General features: G+C 52.9%; 3 protein-coding genes across 3 annotated transcripts; 2 read left to right on the top strand and 1 right to left on the bottom strand.

Annotated features, from left to right (window-relative positions):
* Positions 1-162: 162 nt before the first annotated feature.
* On the bottom strand, positions 163-7791 carry BO88DRAFT_445347 (class I myosin myoA; the record flags this gene model as incomplete). Its single annotated transcript, XM_025710204.1, has 10 exons — positions 7579-7791; positions 6756-7517; positions 4125-4361; positions 3983-4028; positions 3433-3915; positions 1683-3380; positions 1544-1635; positions 1250-1497; positions 644-1203; positions 163-593 (listed from the first exon to the last, which is right to left on the bottom strand). The coding sequence occupies exons 1-10, from the start codon at positions 7636-7638 to the stop codon at positions 163-165; spliced, it is 4617 nt and encodes a 1538-aa protein (XP_025560757.1). The 5' UTR covers positions 7639-7791.
* A 249-nt stretch (positions 7792-8040) lies between these two features.
* BO88DRAFT_445346 (Pkinase-domain-containing protein) lies at positions 8041-12031 on the top strand (the record flags this gene model as incomplete). The annotated part of the gene is made up of 5 exons (XM_025710203.1): positions 8041-8110; positions 8264-8747; positions 8816-9258; positions 9312-11418; positions 11471-12031. Exons 2-5 carry the CDS (start codon positions 8436-8438, stop codon positions 12029-12031), a joined length of 3423 nt encoding a protein of 1140 aa, XP_025560756.1. The 5' UTR covers positions 8041-8110; positions 8264-8435.
* A 665-nt stretch (positions 12032-12696) lies between these two features.
* Positions 12697-15189, top strand: BO88DRAFT_467264 (putative alpha-L-rhamnosidase C; the record flags this gene model as incomplete). Its single annotated transcript, XM_025711507.1, has 2 exons — positions 12697-13023; positions 13090-15189. The coding sequence occupies exons 1-2, from the start codon at positions 12955-12957 to the stop codon at positions 15184-15186; spliced, it is 2166 nt and encodes a 721-aa protein (XP_025560755.1). The 5' UTR covers positions 12697-12954.
* Positions 15190-15341: the final 152 nt, after the last annotated feature.

Here is a 15341-nt window from a genome sequence, read left to right as displayed (position 1 = left end):
TATCTTAAGTTGTTGGGTATATGAGGACGGGTTGGTAGTTTATGAGTGTTGCATTTGATGACAGGGAGGGTATATCTACTGGCTCAGCTGCAGTATGCTATACATGTCTATTTTATCTACCGGGTATGCTTCTAGCTCATTCTCGACAGTGTAGTATGTAGTCTACCACTCGTCATCTTCGTCATGATGTCCCTGCATCGCGTGCTGTCGCGCCTTAAGTGCCTCCGCCAATCCTCCCGCCAGACTCGCGTTCGACGCGCTGTTCGGCGTCCCCCGTCCACTGCCGCCAGACGAGTCGTGCGAGTTCATGCTCACGGCACTATCGCGCGGTGCTGCTGGGGGTGTGGGCGCCACCTTCCGCCCAGCCATGTTGGGCCGCTTCGCTGGCGGGGCTGGCGGTGCCGGCTTGGCCTTGGCTTTGGCGGCCACAGCGGCGGCGGCACCATTAGTCGCCGGCACGGGGCTGGCGCGGGGTGCGGCCGGTGGCGGCGGAGGTGGTGCAGGCTTGGGTGACGCTGCTACTTGCTCCTCGAGGTAGGCCTCGGGCGTCCAGCCCTGAACCGATGTCGCCGTGTTCATACACAACCACCATCCTGCAGACATTAGCTGACATGCGTCGTAAACAATGGGCTGTGTCACTCACCATTTCCTTCCTTGGACACAATTTGTACAAGTTCGCCCGCCCGGATCGACAGTTCGTTGGTCTGGTCGCTGTTAAAGTCGTACAACACCTTCGCCATTGGCTTCTTCTGGGCTGGCGGCGTCGCCGGGGGAGGTGGGGGCGGCGCCCTTGCGGAGCTGGTGGATGCATTTCGTGTGTGCTGCGCTGCGGCAACCGCGGCAACAGGTTGAGGGACCGGTCTGGGCTGCGCTGCGGGCGACACAGCTGGCCTGGGGGCGGGGGGTGGTTGCACGGCAGCGGGCTGCGGCGTGGACTGAGGCAAAGGCTGGCGCGCCGGTACAGGCCTGGAGGCCAACTTCGAGGGCCCGCCGCCAGGACCGCCAGGCCGGAGCAACTTGCCCTTCGTCACGGGTCGCGCAGCAACCTGCTTCGGACGTGGCGTGGGTTTGGAAACAGAGCTAGGGGGTTCACCGGCACTCGTATGGATGGTGCTGCTCTTGTAGCTGTCGACGTTCGAGGCCCCGGGGTCCTTGACCACCTTGACGGTGGCCAGCTTGCCCGGCTTCTTGTTATACTCGATGCTAGAAAAGATTAGTGGTGCTCTCTATGAGAATGAATCGAACTTACTGGTCAGCGATCTTCAGGTTCAGCTGTCCCCGAAGTGCGTTGGTGAGGTGGGTGAAGAACTCCGTCTTGAAGACACAGTTCATCAGCGGGTCCGGCTCCTGTCCGCCCACCACGAGCGAGAACCAGTCATCCTTCAGGTTCGATGTGCTGACGGACTTGATCGCTCCGATAGGTATCGTCCTCTCTGACGCAATCTGGAGCTGGTTGTTGACCAGCGTTTGTGCCACGATGTAGACGTGTCGATTGGTCTGCGTTGTCAGCTGCGTCCAGTTGCAGCAAGGAGCGTCGACTTACCAAAACAAAGATGCGCGGTGCCGGCTTGCTGGACCGGCCAAACTTAGAAATCAATACTTCGCCACGGCAAGAGAAGAGAATATTTTCCGATCCTAGCACTTGTCAGACAGATCCTACACACACAAAGCATGCTACTCACCGTTAATGCCTGCACCGTTCCGGATCATCTCGCCCGGTCCACCCTTATTGCCAACACCCACATAATCTCCGAGGAAGCGCCGCGATCCGAGCAAACTCATCCTGCGCCGCTCCTTCTTGCCCTGGAGGACCTGGTGTCCTTGGTCACGCAGTTTGATGAACTCCAGACCGCCTGTCATGCGACGCCAGAACCGCTGGATGCGGATGGCGCATTCAATGCGGTAGCGCAGGTAGTTGCGCCAAGCACGCTGAATGCGAATGGCCATGTTGTGCCAGTACCGGTCGCGCATCGTCTCCAAGGCGAATAGCGTCTCCGGGGTCTTGACAAAGACCTTGGTGATACCCATCTGGTACTCTTCTGCCGGGATACTAGTGTCTTTGAGGATTTGGCGGGCACCAGACTCCTCATCGCCCGTCCACGTGTAGTCACCGGCGTAGGATGTCTTGGGCGACAGCAGGTAGAAGCGTTCCACAAACTTATCAAACGTTTGACGGTAGGCGAAACCAGCGCGACGAATACGGACGTTCTCCTGCAGACCCAGATACTTGATCTGGTGCAGCACGTTGCCTTGGTTGTACTCCCGGGGCGCTTTGTTGTCGTTGGGCTTGATGGTCCGAATGTAAGACGGCTGTGCCTTCATCAAGGTCGCTACAAGGTCGTTGGCAGACGCCTTGATCTTGTCGCTGGCGGTGGGCGGACGTCTCTTATCATCCTGGTTCACCTGGTTGGGGAAGAGGGTGTGGACGAATTGGTTGATGCTGGAACCGGCGAGGTTCAACAGATCCTTCAGCAGCTGGTCCTTGTTCTTGTCGGTCATGCCCTCGACTGCATAGCTGACGTCACCGGCGTAATGCTTGACGATAAACTGGCCCTGGCGGCTCTCAAAGTTGGGGTTCTGGCCCAGGAAGTTGAGACGGCCGACGAATGTGTTGTCCGCGGCGCCGGAGTCGGCATGCGCAGTTGCGCACGCATCGTTCAGCGCTGCAAAGACACCCGGCGGACGCTTGTCCTCAATCAACGAGCAGACCACCTTGTTATCAAAGTATTTGATCGGGGTCCACTGGATCTGTTCCCGCGCATACTCATCCTGCTCCGCCTTCAAGGTCAACTGGATGAAGATCTGCTGCAACTTCTCATTGACGTAGTTAATACACAGTTGCTCAAACGAGTTCTTCTCGAAAATCTCAAACCCGTAGATATCCAAAATACCGATGGAGTTCGCCACCGACCCTCTGGCGGTCAACGAAGAGTTGACCCGCCCAACAATCCAGTCAAAGAGATTGAAGTAGATCGCCTTGGACAACGCATCACGAACAGCCAGCGCCTGCACCGTGTTCAAGGGAACCTCATAGACCGATCCCCTGCGGCCTCCGCGGGCCGTCTCCATCAACCGGATGGTGAGCGCCTTGTTCACCTGCGCGGCATCGACCTCCAGCAAGTATGCGACAAAGTCGACCACCGACTGGTCGGTGATGGCAGCGTTTCCGGAGTCGTCTTCGGCAAACTGGATGTTTCCGATCCACAGGATCGCGGCCAGCATGCGGAACACCTCGTCCTGTTCGGCTTCGGCCATTCCGATGACACCCATTGCATTAATGGTGTCTCTAAATTCGGCGGCATCATCTACTCCGGGGACATCGTAGCACTTTGATCGGCTGGTGTAGAGATAGGACTGGGGTTGTTGTATGCCGAACATATCTGTCACGAGCTGTTAGCTCGGTCACGTAAACCATAATTTTAATGCGCCTACCTCTGTACTTCTGCGGTGCAGCCTTGGTGAATTGGTAGAAAATGTGGAAGTTTCGCTCATTCGTGATCTGTCCCACCACTCTTGACTTCTCCAACAAGTAGTTTGTGATGTTGGCACCCACCGGCTCGCCATTGGTGTTGAATTCCAGTTCCAGGTATTTTCCGAAACGGGAGGAGTTGTTGTTGCGCAGGGTCTTTGCGTTACCGAACGATTCGAGCAACGGGTTGGTGGCCAAAACCATGTCCTTAGTCTGTTGGATGGACGAGTCGCTGCCCCCGGATACACTGGCGATGTACTGCATGATCCGCTTGGCCGCCTCCGTCTTACCCGCACCCGACTCTCCTGAAATGATCACGCACTGATTATCCTTGTATGACTTCATGTTGTAGTAGGCGGATTCTGCGACCGCGAAAACGTGGGGCGGGACTTCGAGTCGGTTCTTCCCCCGGTAGGACTCGAGGACACGATCGGTATAGATGCCCACTAGAATAGGGGGCGTGGTCAGCCATGCGACCACGGGCGCTGATGGCGCTCAGGGGAAGCCACTTACAGTCGCGGAACGGGTTGACAGACACCAACACATGTCCAATATATGTCTATGGAAGTCGTCCGTTAGTGATTGTTTTCGCCTAGACAGCCTGGCCCGAATGTGTGTGGTAGTGGTGGTGGTAGTGGTGGCAGCGGCAGCTTACGTAGATCTCGTCATGTTCAAAGCGGAGTTTGAGGTTGTCATTGATGGCCTCGTTGGAGATTTTGCTGAGGAGGGTAAGATCTGAGACACCAATCTCCTTCTTCTTTGTACTTTCGAAAACGGCCTTCTTGACCTGAGGCTTGCCCGCCTGTCGTCCGTCGCCCACATCGGCGGCGGCCTTGGAGCGACCGAAGCCGCGACTCTTCTTCTCCCCGCCAGCCGGACGTCGTGAATGACCCTAACCACGAGACATGGGGTCAGCCAAAGACCATTTGATCCAAATAGATAAACCTCTGTCATCGCACTGGCAGTGAAATGGGCTGCGACTCACCATGGTTGTGGCTACCGACCTCCCCGGAAGTTGCGCCCAAGCGTCACGATATCTGGCCTATCAATCTGGACAGGAACGGGGCGGATAAATTCACAGCGGATAGGGAATGAACGCAGCGGGCGTATGGTTCATTCCAAGAAGCTAGTGGATAGTATGAAGAGGGGCCCGCAGGAAAGAATAGGGTGTGTGTAAGGTAATAGAAGAGGGGTATAGGAATGCGAAGAGGACGAGGGGAGAGAGAGAGAGAGGGAGGGAGGGAGGGAGAATGACGGAAGGGTGCCTTGTGGAGGAGGAGGAGAGAATGGCCGGGGTCCCTCTTTCGCTATTCTGAGTAACGACAGACACAGAAGAGAAGAGAGAGAGCCGGTGATTCGGCGGGCCGGCCGATGGAGCCTGCGCCACACTTGGGTTGCGCTGCCTCGAATACGCGCAATCACTTATTACTGTTAGTACCCGACCATCCCATCTAATCAACTAGGATTGGTAGTACCAGAGTTATACTACTAGTTAGTAAGTAAGTTAAGTACTTAACCGTAAGGAATCTACTACTACTTCAATGGTATAAGTTGTTGCCTCCGGGGCAAAAGTAAAAATCCCCGAGCGCCCAGTCGCCCCTGGAAGTCCCGGGTCCCTGGCGCTAAAAGGTTCCAGTTAAGTACTTACTTAGTTGTCAAGGGAAGAAAGAAAAAGAAGGGCTGGCCGCACACGCCCGTCCGAGGCACCGACGATCCAAGGGACTGATGAGTGTCAAGTGCCTGAGGCTGCCATTATTTACCAACGGTTCCTTTTCCTTTTTCCCTCCCCTCTCTCTCTCCCTCTCACTACGTCACCCCCCTGCAGCCCAATGCTTGTCCGGCTTTTACTACTAAGAACTAAGTGAACTAGTCGCTCCTTCACCACCAAAGGCTGATCTTGGATTTTCTGCCATAGCATCTGCCACATTGCGTCAATTGCATTAAATAGGGGCCAGTGCTGACGGAATTTGGTTTTCTTTTACTGTAGAACCCCTGGATAGGGGGATATTCCCTGATAACGAATACGATCCACTCCCGAGAATATATTTTGGGTCGTCGTGTGTACCTAACCTCACCTCCCAGCCTGATATGCCCTTTTATTTACCAGTACCACAACAACTTACTGATACTATCCTGACTTGGAACTACACAATTGGGCAACGAAACCCACGTGACATCATCAAATGCTTCATTTGAGAGAAAAACAGCATCGGGCTGACTCCCAGACCCCCTTACAATAAGTAGAATAAAGGGGTGTAATTATTTGCCATAATACTCCCGTAGTTGCTGATCCCACTTATAGTCCCATGAGTCCTACAATTAACCAGCGAAATTGCTGAAGCTTTGGCTCCCCTGTTCATGACATGGTGTAGCAGAGAAGACCCTGGATTTAGCAAAACTCATGGTGTTCGCAGAGCATTGTTGTCGTGGAATTTCGATTGCCTCAAGGTTGGTGATATATTCTTGCACGGAGGTCAGGAAGCAATCCGCGCCCGCGATAGGAATGATAGGAAGCATGCCTGGGAGGGATTCAATCATCCTGTACAGATCCTCAATATTAGTCGCAACAACTTCTTCTCACAAAACGGATAAATGTAGAGAATGCTCGCACAGTGCTTGTAATGCTACCAGTCCGTCAAGACGATATCTCCCACTTGCACTATGGAATGGTGTCTCGGACAGCAGATATACCACAGCTTTCTTGTCGATGTGACTTCCGAGGGAGGAGAATTGGCGTAGTCGGGATGTAGTCTCTTCTACAACAGACGGTTCAATGGAGGAGGGTGTCAACAGGAGAATACTCAGTGTCGCTGTATCATTACCCAGGCGGAAGTTGAAATCACTCCCCTCTTTCACCTCACCCGCTACATCGGTATCAGAGGAGGGAAACTCCATCATCACTCGAAGTCTACCAACCTTTGAGGCCCGGAGACATTCTCAAGATCGGCTCAAGCATTCTCCAGATTGATTGCTCTCGAAGTGAACAGCAGTAGGTGCCGCGAAGAGTAACAAAGTTGTTTGGCTCCATCCTGTGTAGTATATGTTCGAAGCTATGTGGTATGTGGAAAATACGCTCAATGAAGAGAGGAGTGAATTATATTTATAAGCCTCCGCTTGTCGCTCCGAAACCAACCTCCGCATGTGTGCCTTCCGTCATGTATAAGGGTATCGCAACATCATTAACAAGATAGTCCACCACATAGTGCCCCAACTGATCTATAACAATATATATACAAGTGCATAAGTCTAATACTGGCATCGCTCAAGCTTTTTTCGGCTCTGGCGCTTTCGATTCCGGTTCGGCTGGTTTCGATGCTGGTGATGTTGGTGCATCAACTGGTAGCTTCGCTGCACTCTTGCTCTCCTTAATCACAGACTCTGCCCGTTGTTCCGGACTCTCTCCCCAAGGCAGATACGACGTAATCCACGACAGCAAGCCCGGCTCCTCGGCTGGCTTTACTTCTTCCTCTTGGTTCACGTCCCACACCTCGCGTGGTAGGATCCTCGAGGAGGACTTTGGTAGCTCCCCGTGCTTGGCCTTCTGCTGAAGCAGCTCCTTCTCCAAGGCCAACAGGGCTAGCCGGGCAGCCTTCTCAGACTGCTCCAGCTCGGCCAATCGAGTCTCAACGTCCTCCCTGCGGGTTGTTTCCTTTCTCCGAGACCTCCACGATTCAAAGACAATCAACCCTCCTGCAACAATAAACAAGAATGTCTCGCTGATAAATGTGGCACCGGACTCGATGGCCTTGGACTCGGACAATGGTCGAATGTGAGGTTTCGGTGCCGGCTTCGCTGCCTCCTCTGCCGCTGCTTTGGCTTTCGCAATGGCTTCCTCTTCCGCTTTCGCCTCTACTTCCGTCTTTACCGTTGGGGATGTGGGTTTGTGCTTTCGGAGCTCTCTTTCAGCAGCAGCTCGTTTTTGCGATGCGGCGTTGTCGCGAATGTTGCCTAGCCGGAGACGCATGTCGATACGGTGGAGACCTTGCGCCATAGACACGCAGATGCGCCGGAAGCGTTCATGTTCGCGAGCCTGGGCCTTAATTTGGTTCTTTGGAGTGTCAGTCAGTTCCGGTCAGCAGCACATCACTGCAAGGGTGGAATAAGCGTACGGCGATCGGCTTCGACAATGTGCGGATGACAAGGGAGGAGAGCTTGAGAGTGAGAGACATGGTGGGTGGAGGGGAGGGAGAAGAGGGGTGTTAGAAAAGAATGAGAAAGGTACTAAAGATATATTATGGGCGACTTGAATCCATATGACATTAGAAAGAGGTCTTAAAATAGCTCTTCACATGGGCCTGGAAGTTGGTCGAAGGTGATTCACAACTGCTGACTGGAATGCCAGGCATCAAACCGGCAGCGGGACTCGTGGGGCGCATAGCCGTGCATAACGTGCGGTTGCTGTGCCTGCTGATGTCAGCAATGCGCGTTGGACTGGCATTCGGATCAATGTTTATCGATTGCCGCATCGGGAAGTTCGTTTGGTCTCCATCCGGGAAGCTCTCCGTCTTTGCTTCTGTCTATCCCTACTTCACTTCCTGTCTCCTCCCCACCTCTCCCTGGTCGCGGTCTCCCTGATTGGAGTGCCATTGATTGCATATTGTTGTTTTTGAGCGTCAATTGTTTGAAATTCATTCATTTTTAGTAAGTATATGTTCTCATTGCCTCACTACCTCGCTCTCGGTCTTGCGGTTTCAGTGTTCCATCACCGTGCGGTGAAACCCCCTCACCGGTCGCTGCCCCCCGGGACCAAGTCGCATAACTTCACTGTTGTATATGGATACTGACAATCTATAGGAGCAAAAGCCAACTAGATCCATTATACCCCAAGTGCACTGTACCACTATTGATCGCTTGTATCGTCTGAGTTGATGTCCGCTCAAGTCGGGTCTCGAAATCATCGCCGTTCCTTTGTCGCCAACATTGATACCCGAGCACAGTAAGGCACGAAGCGCTCCCGGAAGGCAATATGGAGGCGCTATCACCACGGTCGACAAACCAAATTGTTAAGCCAAAGATTTCAATGGAGCGCAAAGTATTGGATAAGAATGCTGCCGCTGCCGCCGCCGCTCAGAAAGCTTCGTCATCGAAAAACCATGCGCCGCCACCACCATCATTGATTTTGGAGCCGGAAGAGGATGGAGAGCGATACTCGACCGGCGCTTTTCTTGGGAAGGGAGGTTTTGCAATCTGCTACGAAGGGACACTATTGCGAACCGGCCGTGTCTTTGCTATGAAAGTGGTTCGATCCGAAATGGCACAGAAGAAGATGCAAGAAAAGGTATATAACCTAATCACCTGCTTGCGATGCCGCATAGTTGCAATTGGTATGCTGACGGACGATCACAGTTTCGTACCGAACTCCAGATTCACTCGAAGATGCGCCACCCTCACATCGTCGGCTTCCATCGCGCCTTCGTTTTCGACAGCAGTATATACGTCATTCTAGAACTGTGTCCGAACGGATCCGTCATGGATATGGTCAGAAAGAGAAAGTGCCTGAGCGTGCCCGAGGTCAGACGGTTCATGGTCCAACTGTGCGGTGCGATCAAATACCTCCACAAACGAAATGTTGCGCATCGCGATCTGAAGATGGGGAACTTGTTTCTGGATCAAAATATGGATATTAAAGTGGGTGACTTCGGTCTGGCAGCGATGATCATGTCCGAGAGGGATGAAAAGAGGAGGAGGACGCTGTGCGGGACACCGAATTACATTGCACCAGAGGTTCTCGACAAAAGTAAAGGCGGTCATACACAGAAGGTTGACATCTGGTCTTTGGGGGTCATCTGGTAAAGCCTGCACCCAATGTGTCTCTACCAACTTCATGCTAATTCCTTGCCAGTTTCGCGATGCTTACTGGATACCCGCCGTTCCAATCAAAAACGCAAGAGGAGATCTATAAAAAGGTGCGGAACTTGGCATACGTGTGGCCGAAAGGCACCGAGTGCGCCAACTACATCCCCGAAGAAGCGAAGTCGCTCGTGAGTTGGTGTCTGAACCTCGCTGAAGAAGAGCGCCCTGAGCCGGACGACATCGTTGAACACCCCTTTTTCAGGATGTATGACGGTTGTATACCCAGACGACTTGACCCGTCTTGCAGCGTTAGTAGGCCCGTTTGGCTAAAGCCGGATGAGCCCCGCGGCGATCGAATGATGTTTGGGAGCAGCTTGGAGTACGACGAGAAGTTGTCTGGCTACATCGAACACATCGATGATCCGAGTCAGCGATACCTGGTCTGCAGGGCGGCGTTCTACACACTCTGTGGCGTGGGCAGAAAACCAGACGGCACAGCACGGAAGGCCGCTGGAAAGAACTGCTCGAAGTCGGCATATGCCGAATGCTTATCTGAGGAGGAGAAAGGATTCCAGCCTGTCATACCCCTTCCAGAGGATATCGTGTACAGGTACCCCCATGACCCGATAGGTGATTGGAGCGACCCTGATACTTCCTTGCTGTCACGCAGAGATGGCTCCTCTTTCGAAGACAGTGTCCTGTCAAGGAAGAGCAGTGCATCTGCTCGGAGCAATGTGGCTTCACTCACCCGAACTCAAGCGGCGCTGGCTGCTGCTCAGCAGCGGCGAAAAGAATCACAGAGCCATGCCGCAACTCTGCGGCAGCAGGCAGCTACAGGCAGAGGCTCTGTCCGGAAAATCGCAGCTATCTCCGATCCTGTACCGACAGCGAAGGCTTTGTTCGAGGAGGAGGCAGAAGCAAAACCAGCAGTTATACCTTCAGGTGGTCTTGCGGAGCGGCCAATCCGCGCACGGCGTGGTGTGGCAGCATCGTACTCGGGCTCGTTGCGCGACCTAGACAAAAACATTGCGCCACAGATCCCCAAGTCTAGTACGGCACCGGAATCTCTGGTGATCGGAAAGACCCGCTCCCAAACTCGCTCCCAGACGCGCTCGCAGTCTCGCAGACTGGAGTCAGACAGCCAGGAAACTGGCCATCTGCCGCCCCCTGCCAAAGAACGGCCTGCATCCGTAGCAATGGATCATTTGCCAGTTAGACCACGCCAGCCTTCCCAGCGATCAATGCCGAGATCGGAGACCAGAGATATGCTGAAGCAAGAAGAACCTCCGAAAGCTGCCGCGACCCAGGAGAGCTTGGCCGAAAAGCCTGCACGACCTGAACCCTCTTCGCAACCACTGAGCCGGTCTGGTAGTAAGGCAGCTTCATCTGCAAGCAAGCCACGCTCAACACTAGGCCTGCACCCCTTGTTTCATGTGGAAGACCCATGGGAGGCGCTACCAAGGACGTCCCTTGATGACGTGAACATGGATCTGCGACACATGTTGTCCAACATGGTACCACACTCAGCAGCCCGGAGACGGGCTGGGCTTCGACGGCCACCTCACGCATATGTGATTAAATGGGTGGATTACACAAATCGGTATGGTATTGGCTATGTCTTGGATGATGGCAGCGTAGGATGCGTCTTCAAGGCAGAGAATGGCCAGCCTGCAAGTGGCGTAGTAGTGCGGGATGGCGAAAAACACATCCGGCGCAAAGCCCGTAGCCAGGAGCAACAAGAGGGTGCAATCTATGGGTATTCCGAGGCGGACCAGCTCATTCCTCGCCATGGTAAGCCGGTAGAATTTTATGAAAATTGTACCCGCGACTTCGCCGAGTGTCGTGGTGGAATCCGGCGAGCTCTGATCTCACCGTCGCTGTTCGAGGTCAAGGCCTCCTCTAGCGGATCTTCTGCGGCCGGTATCAAGATCCGCACAAACTCCGGCCTTGACTGCGCGCGTGCGGACGCCGAAAAGATCAAACGAGTTAAGCTGGTCGATCAGTTTGGCAAATACATGATCGGGTCTCTAGGCCGACACGGAGATGACGCAGCTTTGGAGGACGAGTTGGCTCCCGGTAGCTCGGGCCAATTCATCAAGTTCTACCAACGACTGGGGAATGTTGGCGTCTGGGGATTCGGGGATGGTGCCTTCCAGGTATGTCAACCATCTTCTACATGTCACTTGCACCAGCTAACACATCAAACAGTTCAACTTCCCTGATCACACGAAGCTCGTGATCGCTCCTGGACGCACAAGAAGCTCCTCACCCTGGGTCGACTTCTACCACCTTTCGCCGTCTGCAGCAAGATACCTCAGCACAAAGGGCAAGATGCACCCATCTGGATTCGACACTCGGGCAGTCACTTCAGACGAAGTTGCAACCTTCCTCGGCATTGCGTATGGCACTGGCGCAAGTTCCGCAGATGAACGTGTTCGGGATATCCTAGACGCCAATTCGTTCCTACAGAAGATCAATTTCATTAAGGAGGTCATGAAAGGGTGGGTGAAGCAGGGGCGCCTCGGAGGACGACCCACACATGACAAGGCGTCAGGCGCTGCAAGCCCCATGGAATTGTTCTGGGAGGGCTCCCAGGAACGGGCAGCAGGGGGGAGTGGAAGCAAGTTCGTGTGGGTGACTGTAGGGGCACCCGGAGGTGATGGAGAATATCGGTCCGTATCACTGAGAGAGAGAAGGTCAGATGCTGAAGAGGACCGCGAGGCGGATGCATTGAGGGAGCGTCTCCGGATGCTGGGCAGACCACTGTAGGAGACGATGGTCTACCTTTACGATGTCATGACAAGCCCGTTGATTGTGTTTGATATTTGCATGGTATATTTTATGGCTGGAAAGGCGCAGACGCCGTGTCTTGGTTGGTTTATATCAATTGTTCCTGCATTCGCGACTAGTAGTACCCCTGTGGTGGTTAATAGTAATCCTAATTAAATGGCTACTAGAGACAGAAAAGATGTCCCAGTGACTACTGTCTAGTCAGTACTTCTTTCTATCCCACTTTTATTGTAAAGTCATAATTTAGTGGAGAGTCGAGGTGCCTCGAAATTTATCTTGCACTGCCACGAGATTCGCGGTCGGTGGCAATCGAAGCTCAATGCGGCAGGAAGTAGGAATTTCGTACATTCGTATTTGCTTCGCTCTACGACGATCCGACCCCAATGCCAGCGTCGTGGCCCTGTGCCAACGGGATCGACTTCCCGGTAGGGCTCGGCTGGTGGCTACGTACCATGGGATTAAGGGAGACGCCAAGCTTTGCAGGCAGCATTGTGTGCCGCATGTATGCTCGTATATTCGTTTTGTCAAGGGAGAAAGGGGTCTTAGTGACTCGGTATTAGAACGATGTCGAATATAAAATAGCTTCACTCCTCGCACATCCATGACAACTTGTTGCATGTTCACCAAACTGACATCGGATTCAACCCTGAAGGATCCCTGCGGAGATGCAAATCATCATGGGATCCCTTTATAATTTAGCCTTCCTTAGTCTCCTCTTTGCCTCTGGGTACTGTTCGACCTTGTATCAACCTACTACCTATTTCAACGCCTCGCAGAATAAATGGATTGAGTATCTGAATGATACAGTGCTTAAGCTCTCCTCCGACGGGTTGACTTCCGCCATATTAATCCTCGACTACGGACGAGATGTCGAAGGCTATGCCACCTTTAAAATTTAATCCATGTCCGGGGACACCTCCGGGTTTGAAATGGCCTATAGCGAAACATATGCATTACTGGAATCAGCTATGGTGAGCCAACTTCCCGTCTTGCTCACCACAAATTGCGATCGCTAACTCCTGGCTCATTGATATCAGGCTGACGGTCCTCTGTCCTTTGATGCGACGATGGACACGTACCGCGTGAATCGGTACAACATCACAGAAGAAAGGTCCTACACCAACAGGCTCATCCAGGGCGGACTGCGATACCAGAAATTGAACCTGTCTAGTGCGGGAGAGATGCATCTATCCCTTGTTGGATTCAAGCCGACTGTCTCTAATATCCCTTTGGCAGATCTTCCAGGCTCGTTCAACTGTTCTGATGAAGTGCTGACTCGGATTTGGCATGCGGGAGCTCGGACATTGCAGCTTACCGAGTTCCCAGCTAACAGCATCCCAGACTTTTGGGTTCTTACCGATGAAGGAGCCTTGGTGGACAGTCTTGCTCCGCAACCCTACTATACCACCTGGTCTCCTTCACTGACGACTTATGACCTAGAGTTCTCGGTAAAGCCAATCTCCAAGGGCTTCAGCTTTAATGTACTCAGTGATACTCTGTCTAACGGAATCTACATCTTCGTCGATATCGCCAATGCCTCAATCTCTGCGCATGCTGGATCTACTGAGCTGGACCCTATCATTGCCTCAGGTCACCTTCCCTCTTCAATCATTCTGAACGAGTGGCACAAGGTTCAAAGCAACGTGAACATGTCCCAAATATCTGTTCAAATCGATAACACCACTGTGCTGGATTTCTCCCAAACGGCATCTTTTTATGGCTCCTTTGGTGTGGGTGCGTCTTTCGGGCATTCTGCCGTTTTCACCAACCTGTCATTGTTAGTCGGGGGAAAGCAAAAGTATTTCTCAACATTGACAGATGAGTCGGCGCTATCAGACTTTCTTGTCGGGACCAACCCCTTACCTGTCAGCGTCGACGGCTCTCGACGCGATCGTATTGCGTACGCCGGAGACTTGGACATAGCTAGCAGTACAGCATTCGCCAGCACCAACGGTATTGAATACATCAACGGTTCTATTGAGCTGCTCGGCTCTTACCAGCTGACACCCGGATTCTTTGTACCGAATGCAAAAATCCAGCAGCCCCCTCGAACCAAGGATGTCGAGGCGAATACGACCGGTTTGATTGGCTATTCATTTAATCTGCTGAGTGCAATGGCCAACTTCTACGAGCAGACCGGTGATGAAATGTTTCTGCATCGCTGGGCCCCGAAAGTGATGCGCATGCTTGATTGGGCGCACTCGCAGACCCTACCAAGTAACTTGCTTAACATCACCGATCCCGCCATCGGTGGGGGATGGGACATCTATGATCCCGCCTCGTCTGGGATTGTCTCCCAATTCAACATATTATACGCTTACTCGCTGAAGAAATGGATCCCGTATCTGGAGCAGACCAACATAAATGCTACCGCTTATCAAAGGCGGCTGAAAAATTTACAGAAAGCAATCAACGATCATTTGTGGAGCGACAAACTTCAAGCCTACTACCACTCTGAAACATACCAGGACTTTTTCTCGCAGGAAGCCAACGCCCTGGCCATCCTGAGTGACACTACACAACTGACTGGCAATCGGACTAGTACGTTACTATCCACCATGGCGCAGCAATTATACATTCCCAAAGGTGCTCTCTCCTTCTCCAACGCCAGCATCGCCAGCGGTTTCGCCCAGAAAATCAGCCCCTATGCCTCCGGCTACCACCTCAAGGCGGCCTTCCATGCGAACGATGGCGTTAATGCCAAAAGGCTTCTCCACAGTATCTGGGGCCCGATCAGTGACCCGAAAAATGCCAACTACACTGGCTGTATGTGGGAGGTCATAAACCCGGACGGTACTCCCGGCATCGGGTCTGGAACCTCGCTGTGCCATGCCTGGAGCGCAGGGCCCACTGCTGATCTGAGCCGTTATATTCTCGGTATCCAGCCCGTTACTCCTGGTTTTAGGGAGTGGAGAGTCGCTCCTCAGACTTTGGGACTGGCTTGGGCACGGGGAGAGCATCCTACTCCTTATGGTAACATTAGGGTTGATTGGTCTTATGATGGCAGCGGACGTTTCAGTATTGTTGTCAGCGCCCCTGTGGGTACTAAGGGTACTGTTGTTCTTCCTAGCCCTCTTAACGGGACTCTTGAGGTGCAGGGTGGGAAGGTCTTTCGTTGGAAACAACACACTTGATGTTGAGTATATATATATAACAATTTAAAGGTTCGCGGAGTTGATGTTGGATGATCTCCTGTATGAATATATCACAGAGACGTATTTGGTGATAACCACACTGCTTCAAGACGCAAATTCTGAAGTCTCTTCGCCGTAAAAACAATATTTTCAAA

The sequence above is a fragment of the Aspergillus vadensis genome, assembly GCF_003184925.1.
Source record: "Aspergillus vadensis CBS 113365 unplaced genomic scaffold BO88scaffold_19, whole genome shotgun sequence".
Lineage (NCBI taxonomy): Eukaryota > Fungi > Ascomycota > Eurotiomycetes > Eurotiales > Aspergillaceae > Aspergillus > Aspergillus vadensis.
This window is presented reverse-complemented; position numbering and strand designations above follow the sequence as displayed.